At 41.0% G+C, this 10,059-nt stretch overlaps 2 protein-coding genes across 6 annotated transcripts; one reads left to right on the forward strand and one right to left on the reverse strand.

The window, feature by feature from the left end:
- Positions 1-22: 22 nt before the first annotated feature.
- On the forward strand, positions 23-3,208 carry nelfe (negative elongation factor complex member E). Of its 2 annotated transcripts, XM_079571178.1 has the most exons (11): positions 23-65; positions 323-405; positions 506-575; positions 726-871; positions 981-1,055; positions 1,167-1,204; positions 1,312-1,589; positions 2,181-2,325; positions 2,408-2,462; positions 2,647-2,749; positions 2,997-3,208. In XM_079571178.1, exons 2-11 carry the CDS (start codon positions 331-333, stop codon positions 3,068-3,070), a joined length of 1,059 nt encoding a protein of 352 aa, XP_079427304.1. In that variant the 5' UTR covers positions 23-65; positions 323-330; the 3' UTR covers positions 3,071-3,208. The 2 variants fall into 2 exon arrangements, with proteins under 2 accessions (XP_079427304.1, XP_079427305.1); XM_079571179.1 differs by lacking the exon at positions 23-65.
- A 261-nt stretch (positions 3,209-3,469) lies between these two features.
- Positions 3,470-9,353, reverse strand: LOC306974259 (uncharacterized protein). 4 transcript variants are annotated; one of them, XM_079571437.1, is made up of 5 exons: positions 9,216-9,353; positions 6,970-7,173; positions 6,401-6,580; positions 5,775-5,927; positions 3,470-5,386 (listed from the first exon to the last, which is right to left on the reverse strand). In XM_079571437.1, the coding sequence occupies exons 1-5, from the start codon at positions 9,255-9,257 to the stop codon at positions 4,334-4,336; spliced, it is 1,632 nt and encodes a 543-aa protein (XP_079427563.1). In that variant the 5' UTR covers positions 9,258-9,353; the 3' UTR covers positions 3,470-4,333. The 4 variants fall into 4 exon arrangements, with proteins under 4 accessions (XP_079427563.1, XP_079427562.1, XP_079427561.1 ...); XM_079571436.1 differs by having other exon boundaries at positions 5,775-5,930; XM_079571435.1 differs by having other exon boundaries at positions 6,386-6,580.
- Positions 9,354-10,059: the final 706 nt, after the last annotated feature.

Genomic DNA, 10,059 nt, shown 5'->3' on the forward strand with positions numbered 1-10,059 from the left:
AAATACAAAAAAGCTTTACGTGACGTCATATTTGGGCGACTTTGTTTGTGTTGAGCTTTTTTGGGGTAAGAAGGAAATGTATGAAATGTAATTTTTCGGTGTAATGTTTGATATAAATCATATTTTATACGGTATTAATGCAACATGCTGTTACGGTATCATAATGTGATTGAAGAACCATTTCTATTTATTGTAATTTGCATGTTTGTTCGCGAGCTGTGGTGAATCGGTAGCTCTCACCAGTGTATTTCATTAAACAATGTGTAAAAAATGATATTAAAAGGGAAAAGAAAATGTAATTTCAACATACTTTCTTTTACAGTGGGCAACATGGTGGCATTTCCAAGTTCGCTCACCGAAGAAGAAGAGGCTTTACAAAAGAAATATGCTAAACTCAAGAAAAAGGCAAGTGCCTTTGTTATCAGTGATTTTTGCAGTTTACTAAGCAATACAGTATTCTATCATACCATAATCTAATACTCAAAACTTTACATTTTCTCTACAGAAAAAGGCACTGGTTGCCTTGAAGAAACAGAGTTCAACCAGTCAGACCAATCAGAGTGGACTCAAGCGAAGTAAGTGGAGTTGAATAATAAATAAATAAATAAAAACAATTAGGTCAAAAAGGTTAAATAGAAGGGGGGTAGAATATGAATTTCAGTTGCCAGATTTTATTTTTGATCGGCAATCCTATTATAATGGCATACTAATTGTCTTTCATACAGCTTTATCTGATCAGCCTGTGGTTGACACGGCAACAGCGACAGAACAAGCAAAGATGCTGATCAAGTCGGGAGCCATCAGTGCCATTAAATCTGAGAACAAAAACTCTGGCTTTAAACGGTCTCGAATGTTGGAAATAAAACTTAAGGTGAGACATTTTTCAACAAATAGATCCTTATGAATCTGGTATTTTGGAGGATATATTAAAGGCGATAGTGTTTAGCTTATTGTGGATCATATTTTGTGACTTTTTTTAGGACCCCGAAAAAGGCCCAGCTCCTGCTTTCCTACCATTTCAAAGAACTGTCTCAACAGATGATGAACCACCAGAGGTAACAGTACACTATACAATTATCTATGAAGCTATTGGTTTGTTGTTACTGCACAAGGGATTGATTTGAACAACTTTTGATTTTGGCTGTTTTGTCTTACTTTATGTGCAGTCTGGGAAGAGGGCCCAAAGGAAATCCCTCTATGAAAGGTAAGTCAGTCAGTATAGTAAATATTAATAAAAGTGTGAAGGGGGCTTTCTGCGGTCCCATAAATTCTCTGCTTTTATAACAATAAATTGGCCTCCTCCTTCTCCAGTTTTGTCAGCTCTAGTGACCGTTACCGCGATGAAGAGGACGGAGGCGGGATGCCGCCGAGTCGTGATCCGGAGCGAGATCGGGACCGTGACAGAGACAGAGACCGGGAACGGGAGCGGGAACGGGACCGGGACTTTGAGCGGGACCGGGAACGAGGACGGGATAGAGACCGAGAGAGAGAAAGGGACCGAGGGCGGGACAGGAGCAGAGACCGGAGCAGAGACCGGAGCAGTGATCGAGAACGCGACAGGGACCGGGACCGGGACGGACCTTTCAGACGTGAGCAGAGGTTTTTTATTGATTTGTGTCAGTAAAAGGGTACCCATCAGACTTACTATGATGATAATGATAGTTCAGCACTCAAATTGCCTCCACTACATGTCATTTCTTCCTTCTTTAAGCTGGCAGTTCTTGTTTTAAACTTAATTTACAGTTTGAGTTCCGTCTCTACCAGTCGAGGATGAGCCCAGGCATTTCTTCTTCTCATAAATTTGTACTTTTACATCGATCCTGACCCTCCAACCCCGCTCAAGAAATTGACAATATATTCAGTGTTTTTGGACTAGTATAACAGATGTAGAGATTTCTGTTTTGTGCATTCACATTCTTCAAATCCATTTGACAATATATTCCTGGTATTTCCCACATCTGCAGCTTTCTCTTCAACGGTGGAAGGAACTTTTGTGTTGATTTTAGTGTTTAAAAAAATACCATGTTATATTATATCTACTGTGAAGACCTTATTGCAGTTGGATTTGACTGTATTGACATGAACCATAGTCTTAAAATGCACAAGGTTGAATTTTTTGAGAGTCTATTGATAAAGTATGATTGGGAACACAGTGTGATGCTGTTTAATTTTGATCTCAGGCTCAGATTCGTATCCTGAACGACGAGGCGTTCGCAAAGGGAACACGGTCTATGTTTACGGTGCTGGACTCACCGAGGAAAGTCTGCGCACGGCCTTTTCTGTGCACGGAAACATCATTGACCTCTCAATGGACAATCCACGCAAGTATGGACTCACCCAGAAACTCGTTCACTCTTAATTTTGTGTAATATGAGCGTCATCCAATAGATCTGTTTGCTCTTTGCAGCTGTGCGTTTATTACATTTGAAAAGATGGAGTCTGCAGACCAGGCCGTAGCAGAGGTCAGTGTATAGTTTATTTTTCACTTTGAGGGACACATTGCTCATCTCCTTTTTGTGATACTGTATTAATCTATGTAACAGGGGCATGTAATTCGTTCTACTTCCTTATTTTGAATGCCTGTGTGTTCACTGTACCAATGCCCTTAGGCCTCGTCTCAGTGTCTTGCTGTTCTTTGTGTCCCAGTTGAACAGCACCACAGTGGGAGAGGTTCACATCAAAGTGAGCATCGCCAGGAAGCAGCCCATGTTAGACGCAGCCACCGGAAAATCAGTCTGGGCCTCTCTGGGTAAAAACTTCATTAGTTATTCAAAATATAGCAGCTTACAGTGTAAATTGGGAGTTCTGTTTTTTATAATTTCAATGAATTTTCACACTTGCCCAAAGGTGGCTAGAGTTGTGGTAGGAATGAAAAATGCTCATATTTCTACTTAATATGCTATAAAACATTGACATGAAGTTGTTGGATACTTTGAACTCAAATACAAGTAAATGTAACTGATTACTGCTTCATCGCGGTCTTGTCTGTTTCACAGCGGTGCAGAACAGCACAAAAGGCTCCTACAGAGACAAGAGAAACCAAGTCGTCTACAGCGAAGACTTTCTGTGATGCGTTCTACAAGCTTCTCGTATTTTGTGTCTGCGGAGTATAATTTTGTTGTATTTTGAATCTCAAACAGAAAAGTTGCATTTTGATGAAATGTGTTCAAGAATTAAATTTGTTGTTGGTTGCTCAATAAATCTTTACTTTTTGTGACTGCTGTTGTTATATCCTTTATCTTAGGGGCAATAGTTTACGCTGGTACACCCGGACTGCTTTCATCCCATGGTCCTCGGTCTTTGTAGAGACCTCCTAAGTAGGGCCCAAGGCACAGAAGGCCTTTATGAAAGCGGCAGGACAGGCTTAGCACTTCATTTATTTATCAGAAGAATATCACACATCACAGTGGAGGCCATGTTTTTAAACTTTAATAAAATGTGCTCTACAATAGCATTAAATATCACACAGTACATTTACTTAAGTCCATTTTCAGTAATATTTGTTGATTAAATATGAAAACAATTTCAATGTCCTCAAGGTTCTAATGGCAAAATCAGTCGTATGATTGGACCAAATTTGAATCTTTTTTTTTTTTTTTTAAACACAGTCAGATTATATTTCAAACATAATTTACCACTATTTACCCAATATAACATCACCTTTTATTTGTAGTATTTTAACATCACATACTACTAAGAAAACAGTTTGACAGATCTAAAAAAAATAAAAATAACGGTAAGGTCACTTACATTCTCACACTTTTTGGAGTGCTGTAGCTTTGGAGAATTACAGTGTTTGTTAAATACAAGCCAAGCTAAAAGTAAAATCTGTTCAGCAATATAAAAGTATTTAGTCTTTTTTCAAAAACACAGTAGAAGTCACTTAAAAAGAATCCCTTTTTAACTGGTCACTTGGTCCATGTCATTAATTTCATGGTTTAATTTCTCAGCAAAAAAAGTATTAAATACAAAACACAAATATGTTTGATCAAACTTAAGGTTAAAAAAACTGTTTTCTCAGATTGTTGAGAAAATGTCTCTATGAACCACTAAAGGATAGCTTCTCTACAGTAGGCAATTTCCGACAGGCTTTGTGCTATGGTTGGTAACCATTGGTTACTACTCCTGGAGTCACTGTAAGGAGACGGCTGTCCACGACCCAGAACAGAGATTTTAAGCCTGGGTCTTGGTCATAAATAATCATCACTAAGGGTTTACAATTAACACAGAATCATCAAGTTTACAGCAATGTCTGCCTCAACAAACTGTGTCCCGACTGTATGTATTCATAAATTAGCTATCCATAAGTATCTTAAAGCACTGTCTTGGTTCACTAGTTTTGCTCAACGCCTTGTTGCGCCTCCCTCCTGTCCCGCTCCTGCTGCTCCAGTGAATTCTGCACTGTTGTTTTCCCATGCTGCTCCTTAAGGTGGCGCCGTAACGCTGGCTTGTGTGCGAAGCGTGCATGGCAGTAGGCGCATCTATGTGGCTTCTCTCCGCTGTGCAGGTTCATGTGATCTATCAAGGTGGACTTTTGTGTGAAACTCTTGCAGCACAGTGGGCACGGGTGGGACTTGCCGGTCGTCCTGTGCACCGCCATGTGTCTGCTCAGGTTGGCCGAGTGGTGGAACTTCTTGCCACAGCAGGGGCAGGCGTACAGCATGTGGGTGGTGCGGCAGTGTATGGCTAGAATATTGGCGGTCGGGAACGCCAAGCCGCAGTAATCACATATCACCGCACCAGAAACGCTGCTGGAAGTGGACCCGACCACGGCGACGGACTCGTCCCCTCCGCCTGCTCCCTCACTGGGCTGCACCGCTAAAGCCCCCTCTACCCCATCTCCACCTCCTGCCTCCTCCAATGCAAACTGCGCTACCTGCCTGTCCCCGCTGCCTTGGCCTTCCCCGATGTTGTAATCTAACTGTGGCAGTTCAACGGAGATGTAACTCCCCGGTTTGAGCGTGTCCTGGCTGTACTCGGACCCGAAAGCCAGGCCTACTCCTGAATTGGTGACGTACCACATGTCCTGCTGATTGGCAAGTCCCAAGAGCCTCTTCTCCTCGGCTGACATCCATTTTTTCCTCTTGAATCCCCTGCCCCGTCCCTTACTGGGTTTAAGTTCGCTCAATCTATGCCTAATTGCAAATCTCAAGTTCTCCACTGCTTGATTGCTTCCTCCAGGTTGCTCCTCTGCAGGTCGGAGTTCGTAGTTGCCCCCCTCTCCAATGATGATGTCCTCCTCTGGAATGTGTCCATCATGGGACTTTTCAGACTGAGGCTCTCTCTCCGTCTCATCTCGGTGTGTCCGCTCCTCTTCAGAGACGTACAGTTTATAGACCTGACTCTCCTCCTGTTTGATGGTGATCTCCTCGTCTGATTCATTTACCTGCAACAATGAATTGTGTTAGTCTTGTGTAGCATGTTTTCTCAAAAAATTGGTAAATTACGTAATCCCTAATCAGCAGTAGCAATTGGCAACACTTCTAACCCCTCATACAAAGGCAATGTGCACAAAATTTGGTATTAAAGCCCAGTTTAAATCTTCTTTTTATATGTCCATTTCCTATTCAAGCAGCATTCTCTCATTTACAAAACAGATTTTGGCCCTAATGCTATAATAAACACATATTCAAATTGTAAATTAGGTGCACCACACCCACAAGAAAAGCTGTATAATATTTTCCAGCTTGCACTCGCTATTTAGCACCAGTTTTGACTCCCTTACTGTTTTGTCAGTATAAATCTACAAGTTACTTCTGATTCTCCCGGTTTACCTCGATGCAGGCGTTCCTTGAAGGGCTCTCCGTCTGGAACTGTCTGCTGCCGTGAGCCTCAGGGGTGGATGGTTGTTTTGGGGAGGGTCCGGCTCCGACTGAAACCACGCTGCCGGAGACGATGACTGGGCTGGAGTGTCCCTCCTCCTCATTCTGCTACAGAACATATATGGACATTATGATAGCATTGCATGTAGTCACATGTGCTTCCATTCACAAGTCTGTCAAGTTTTTCATCTTATCGCAAAATTGTAGTAAGCATATTCTCCAATATTTTATCCAGGGAAAAAATACCTATGATAGTCTTGAAAAGTGATTTGATAGATACTCAGAGTCGCATCATTAATACACTCCTTGGTCACATATGGTAATGAAAGAATGGCAGTCGTTGTTCCCAAGGACACAGCTAAAGCATGCAGAGCTGGTTAAAGGAATAGGCCACCGTTTTTCCACACTGAGATATGTTCTTACCTGAGCTTAGACAAGTTGATGTGTACCTGTCTGGTCTTGTTTAAGCTCAGGTAAGAACATATCACAGTATGCCCTAAAAACTCCATATTGGTGATGGTGATAGCCTTGTTTTGAATACTTGTCTCTACTATAAGACAAACCTTGGGAGAACTGACGTTTTTGAGTTGGATGTATTTCTTTAGGGCCCCTCGGCAGCGCTCTACGATGTGCTCCATTTGCAGGTAGCTGGCAGCGGTCAGATAGTTCACGATTTCTTTGGAGTTGAACTGAAGGACGCCAGTGTAACAGGACAGGAGCAGGTCCCCAACAACAGACGAGCTATAGAGCATTGACACCTGTGTACAAAAAGACACAAGGTTACACCTGTTTATCTTTTCAATACAGTGTAGCACAAGGCTCACAGCATTAATCAGGAGTTCAAATGGACACATGCATAATTGTGGCTTAAACGTTATAACCAAGCTTTTGGGCTCTTACTGTTATTCTTGTTAAAACATTGTTTTGTTCCATTATCAGTTTTTCATTCCCACTGCTGTACCAGCCAAATTCGGGATCATGACCATCAAAGTCCCCACAGTCTGTTCTAACTAAACACAATTTTAAGCAAGGAACTGTAAAATACTCTATCAGTGTTGCACCCAAAATAATTTAAATTTTATAAACCACAATCACACATTTTAAGATAAAAGTTCCACAAACGTTCTAAACTGTCTGTATATCGTACCTGGAGTTTGGAGGAAGGATTGAGGAGGAACTGGTCTCTCAGATAGGGCGAGCAGGCGGCGAGGACCACTTTGTGCCCCCTGAAAATCTGGTTGTCGCTGGACATGATGGTGATGTCGCAGAAGTGCTGTCGGGACCTCAGGGAGTCCATGTGCTTCAGGGTGGAGTCACCGTGACCGGGCAAACGAAAACACAGCGTTTCCATCTGGGTGGTAAAACAAAACAAAAAATGGAAAAAGCGGCATGGTTTCAAAGCAGGAATCCTTGAAGTCATGACATCAATGGGACCATCCAACATATTTTTAGTCAGGATTTTGGCCTGTGAATCACGTTTTATACTCAACAGGAAAACTCAAGAAAGCCAGTTTATTTGTACAAAACGACATTCACTGTCTTTGAATAACAGGTATATGCAGAAGGACCTAACACCAAGAAAAACCTTTCTTTGGGGAAAAATAAAAAAGACCTTAAGACATCCCAGCTCCAGAAGATGCACACTGTTGTAGTGCAAGACACACCACCTACCTCGCCTCCAGTGTCTGCGTACATTGGCATATGAATGAGAGTGAATGGGTGACTGGTTCTTTTCCTGTAAAGCGCTTTGGGCCTAATGAAGGTAGAAAAGCCCTTTATAACTTGAGACCATTCACAGTGGTTTTCTTTCTCTTTTTAATAAATGTACTAAATGTTGAATTTACAGAAGCAAAATCAAAAGAGCTTCAACTTACCAAAATGTACACCGAGATGGGATAATGACAGAAGTGGATTTATTTGCGTAATCCTTGTTGTCAGCAATTAGTATAGGGCTGGGGCAAAATATCGGATCGGACTTGGATCGCAATACTTTGTGCTGCTATACCAAGTATCGGTACTTTATCAAGTATCGCAATACTTTCAATACTTGTGTTTGGAGGCATTTTTTATCACACTCTTTTTTTTTCAGTAACCGTTACACAGCACTTTGCTACATTTTGTGTTAATGCACTTTTCAATCTACACACTTCAGTAAATGGCAAATGGTTTCTAAACTTTGAACCTGTGACTTTTTTTTTTTTTTACACATTTTAAGATAAACATATCACTTGTTATAGAAGAAGAAGATCTTTATTTATGTACCGCCTTTCACAGACATAGTCACAAAGCGCTTTGCATGAGACAATTGTAAATTCGCTCCATACTTGGTGGTGGTAAGTTACGTTTGTAGCTTCAGTTTCGGTCCCTCTGACCACCACCAGTCATTCACTCACACACATCATTCATCCTGGCTTAAAAAGTGGATCGTCCCAGCCCTAGCAATTAGTACATTTAAGTATTTAATTGTAGCCAACAATGAACTGAAAAAAGAAGGGATTTATTTTATGTAAAGCATAGGGATGTTCAAGGAGAGTGATTCATTTTGCAGCCTTTCCCCGACTATAGATGGTGTAATTGTCAGCACTTGAAGACACAGAATTTGACAGAAGAAACTATGCAGGTTTGGGGCTATGCCAGGTATTCAAGAATTCAGGCAAACACACCTATCGCCTAACTAACAAATAGTGATAAACTTGAAATACAACAGTGTCATTTATACTAGAGCTTAGTGCATACTATCAGCACAACGTTATTTAGACCTTATCAATACCAATTTTGAGTCATTTCTATTCTATGCAAGAAACACAAAAGAGAATTCAAATGTCTTAAAAATTATGTCATTTATCTTACTTTAAGAGCACCATGTGTCGCGCCAATACTGCTTCACTGTGTGCAAAAATATGTTTATAAATAGGTACTAAATTAACAAAGTAAAACATGTGTGGATCCTCCTTCCAGTATGACTTTATTTAAACTTATTTATGTATTTTATTAAAGTAGAGTCAGGACAGTAGCTTAGTACAGTAGCTAAGTAAACAAACAAAGTTGTAATCGAAGTCGTCATTAAACTGGTATGTTTGGCTCAGATTGCCTGCACCACGCCTCGATCTTTTGGGAAGAGATTCTTTTGATTGCCAAATTTAAGAGAGTGAACGGAATGGAATGAAATCCACAGGTTTTGTTGCTATATGATAGATAGTTAATAACAGTATGTGTTATGTCCTAAAGGGGAATAGAGGTGTTTAAGTCAGCAGCGCTACAGATGTTGCCGTCGTGGCCTAAACTTGCCTGAACCGTGGTCTGACCGCTAGCCTCTTCGTTAGCTTCTGCCTTTGCTTGACCATCAACGACACAAACAAAACATACACACCACAGGTTAAATTAGTCACTTACGGCCTCTTTGTCTTTCTTTACTCGAACATACGACAAATCCATCTCACAGCAGGAGCAAAGGTTAACTTAAGAGACGCTAAATGCCGTCTCCAATCATGCTTCTGTCTCGCTACTACTAAGATTTGTCTGTTTACTTTTTTTGGCTCTTCTTTTGGAGGAAAAGAGGAAGTGCATCCCGTGACAACAACAAACGCTAACCAATAACCTTTCACAGCCGAACTGACCCTGGACCTGTTTCATAGAACGTTTGCAACAGCACTTTGTCGTTGAAATGTGAGCTACAAACTGATTTGGGATCAGTTTTCGTTTCAATCAAGGGTGTAGCTTGTAGAGATCGTTTACTAGGAGGAGATCGGCACGAACAGAACGAAGTGGTTAAAACTAGCCGTTCTCACCGGTGTGAATGTTTTTTTCATCCTACACATTAATTAGAATAAATAAATATGATGATGTTTTATTTCAAATTGAGGATTCAAAGCTGCAATAAATTAATTGAGACTAAAACGTTGGCGGCATCTCCTCCCAGAATTCCACGAGGTGTGTTTTGCGCGATGACGCAATTACGTTCAAAAGCGTCTCTATCCTCTTTGGAAACATGTCGGCATCAGAGGCGACAAAAAAGGTACCAATCTCACCGACACGTCAATCATAAATCAAATCTTGGCATGTGTTTGGGAGGAAAATATTTTGCATTCACAGAATATACGTGGCACTCATGTTCATATGATTAGATCGCGATTGATAGCGGTTTCTTTGACAGCAGCAGGCATTTTGAACTGCTTTGCTAAATGCTAGCTTGTATAATTTCTAATTGATCAACAGCCTTTATGTACTTTAATGCTAG

Source organism: Gobius niger (genome assembly GCF_951799975.1).
Source record: "Gobius niger genome assembly, chromosome: 14".
Classification (NCBI taxonomy): Eukaryota; Metazoa; Chordata; class Actinopteri; order Gobiiformes; family Gobiidae; genus Gobius; species Gobius niger.

What these genes read in the sequence shown, in the direction of transcription:
- nelfe (XM_079571178.1), top strand. Translation starts at nt 331, where the DNA reads ATGGTGGCATTTCCAAGTTCGCTCACCGAAGAAGAAGAGGCTTTACAA. An exon ending in CAGATGATGAACCACCAGAG is followed by an intron (nt 1,056 to 1,166) that starts GTAACAGTACAC and finishes CTTTATGTGCAG; the next exon opens with TCTGGGAAGAGGGCCCAAAG. An exon ending in ATCAGTCTGGGCCTCTCTGG is followed by an intron (nt 2,750 to 2,996) that starts GTAAAAACTTCA and finishes TCTGTTTCACAG; the next exon opens with CGGTGCAGAACAGCACAAAA.
- LOC306974259 (XM_079571434.1), bottom strand. Translation starts at nt 9,257, where the DNA reads ATGGATTTGTCGTATGTTCGAGTAAAGAAAGACAAAGAGGCC. An exon ending in ATCCTTCCTCCAAACTCCAG is followed by an intron (nt 6,581 to 6,969) that starts GTACGATATACA and finishes TTTTGTACACAG; the next exon opens with GTGTCAATGCTCTATAGCTC. An exon ending in AAAACGTCAGTTCTCCCAAG is followed by an intron (nt 5,931 to 6,385) that starts GTTTGTCTTATA and finishes TATGTTCTGTAG; the next exon opens with CAGAATGAGGAGGAGGGACA.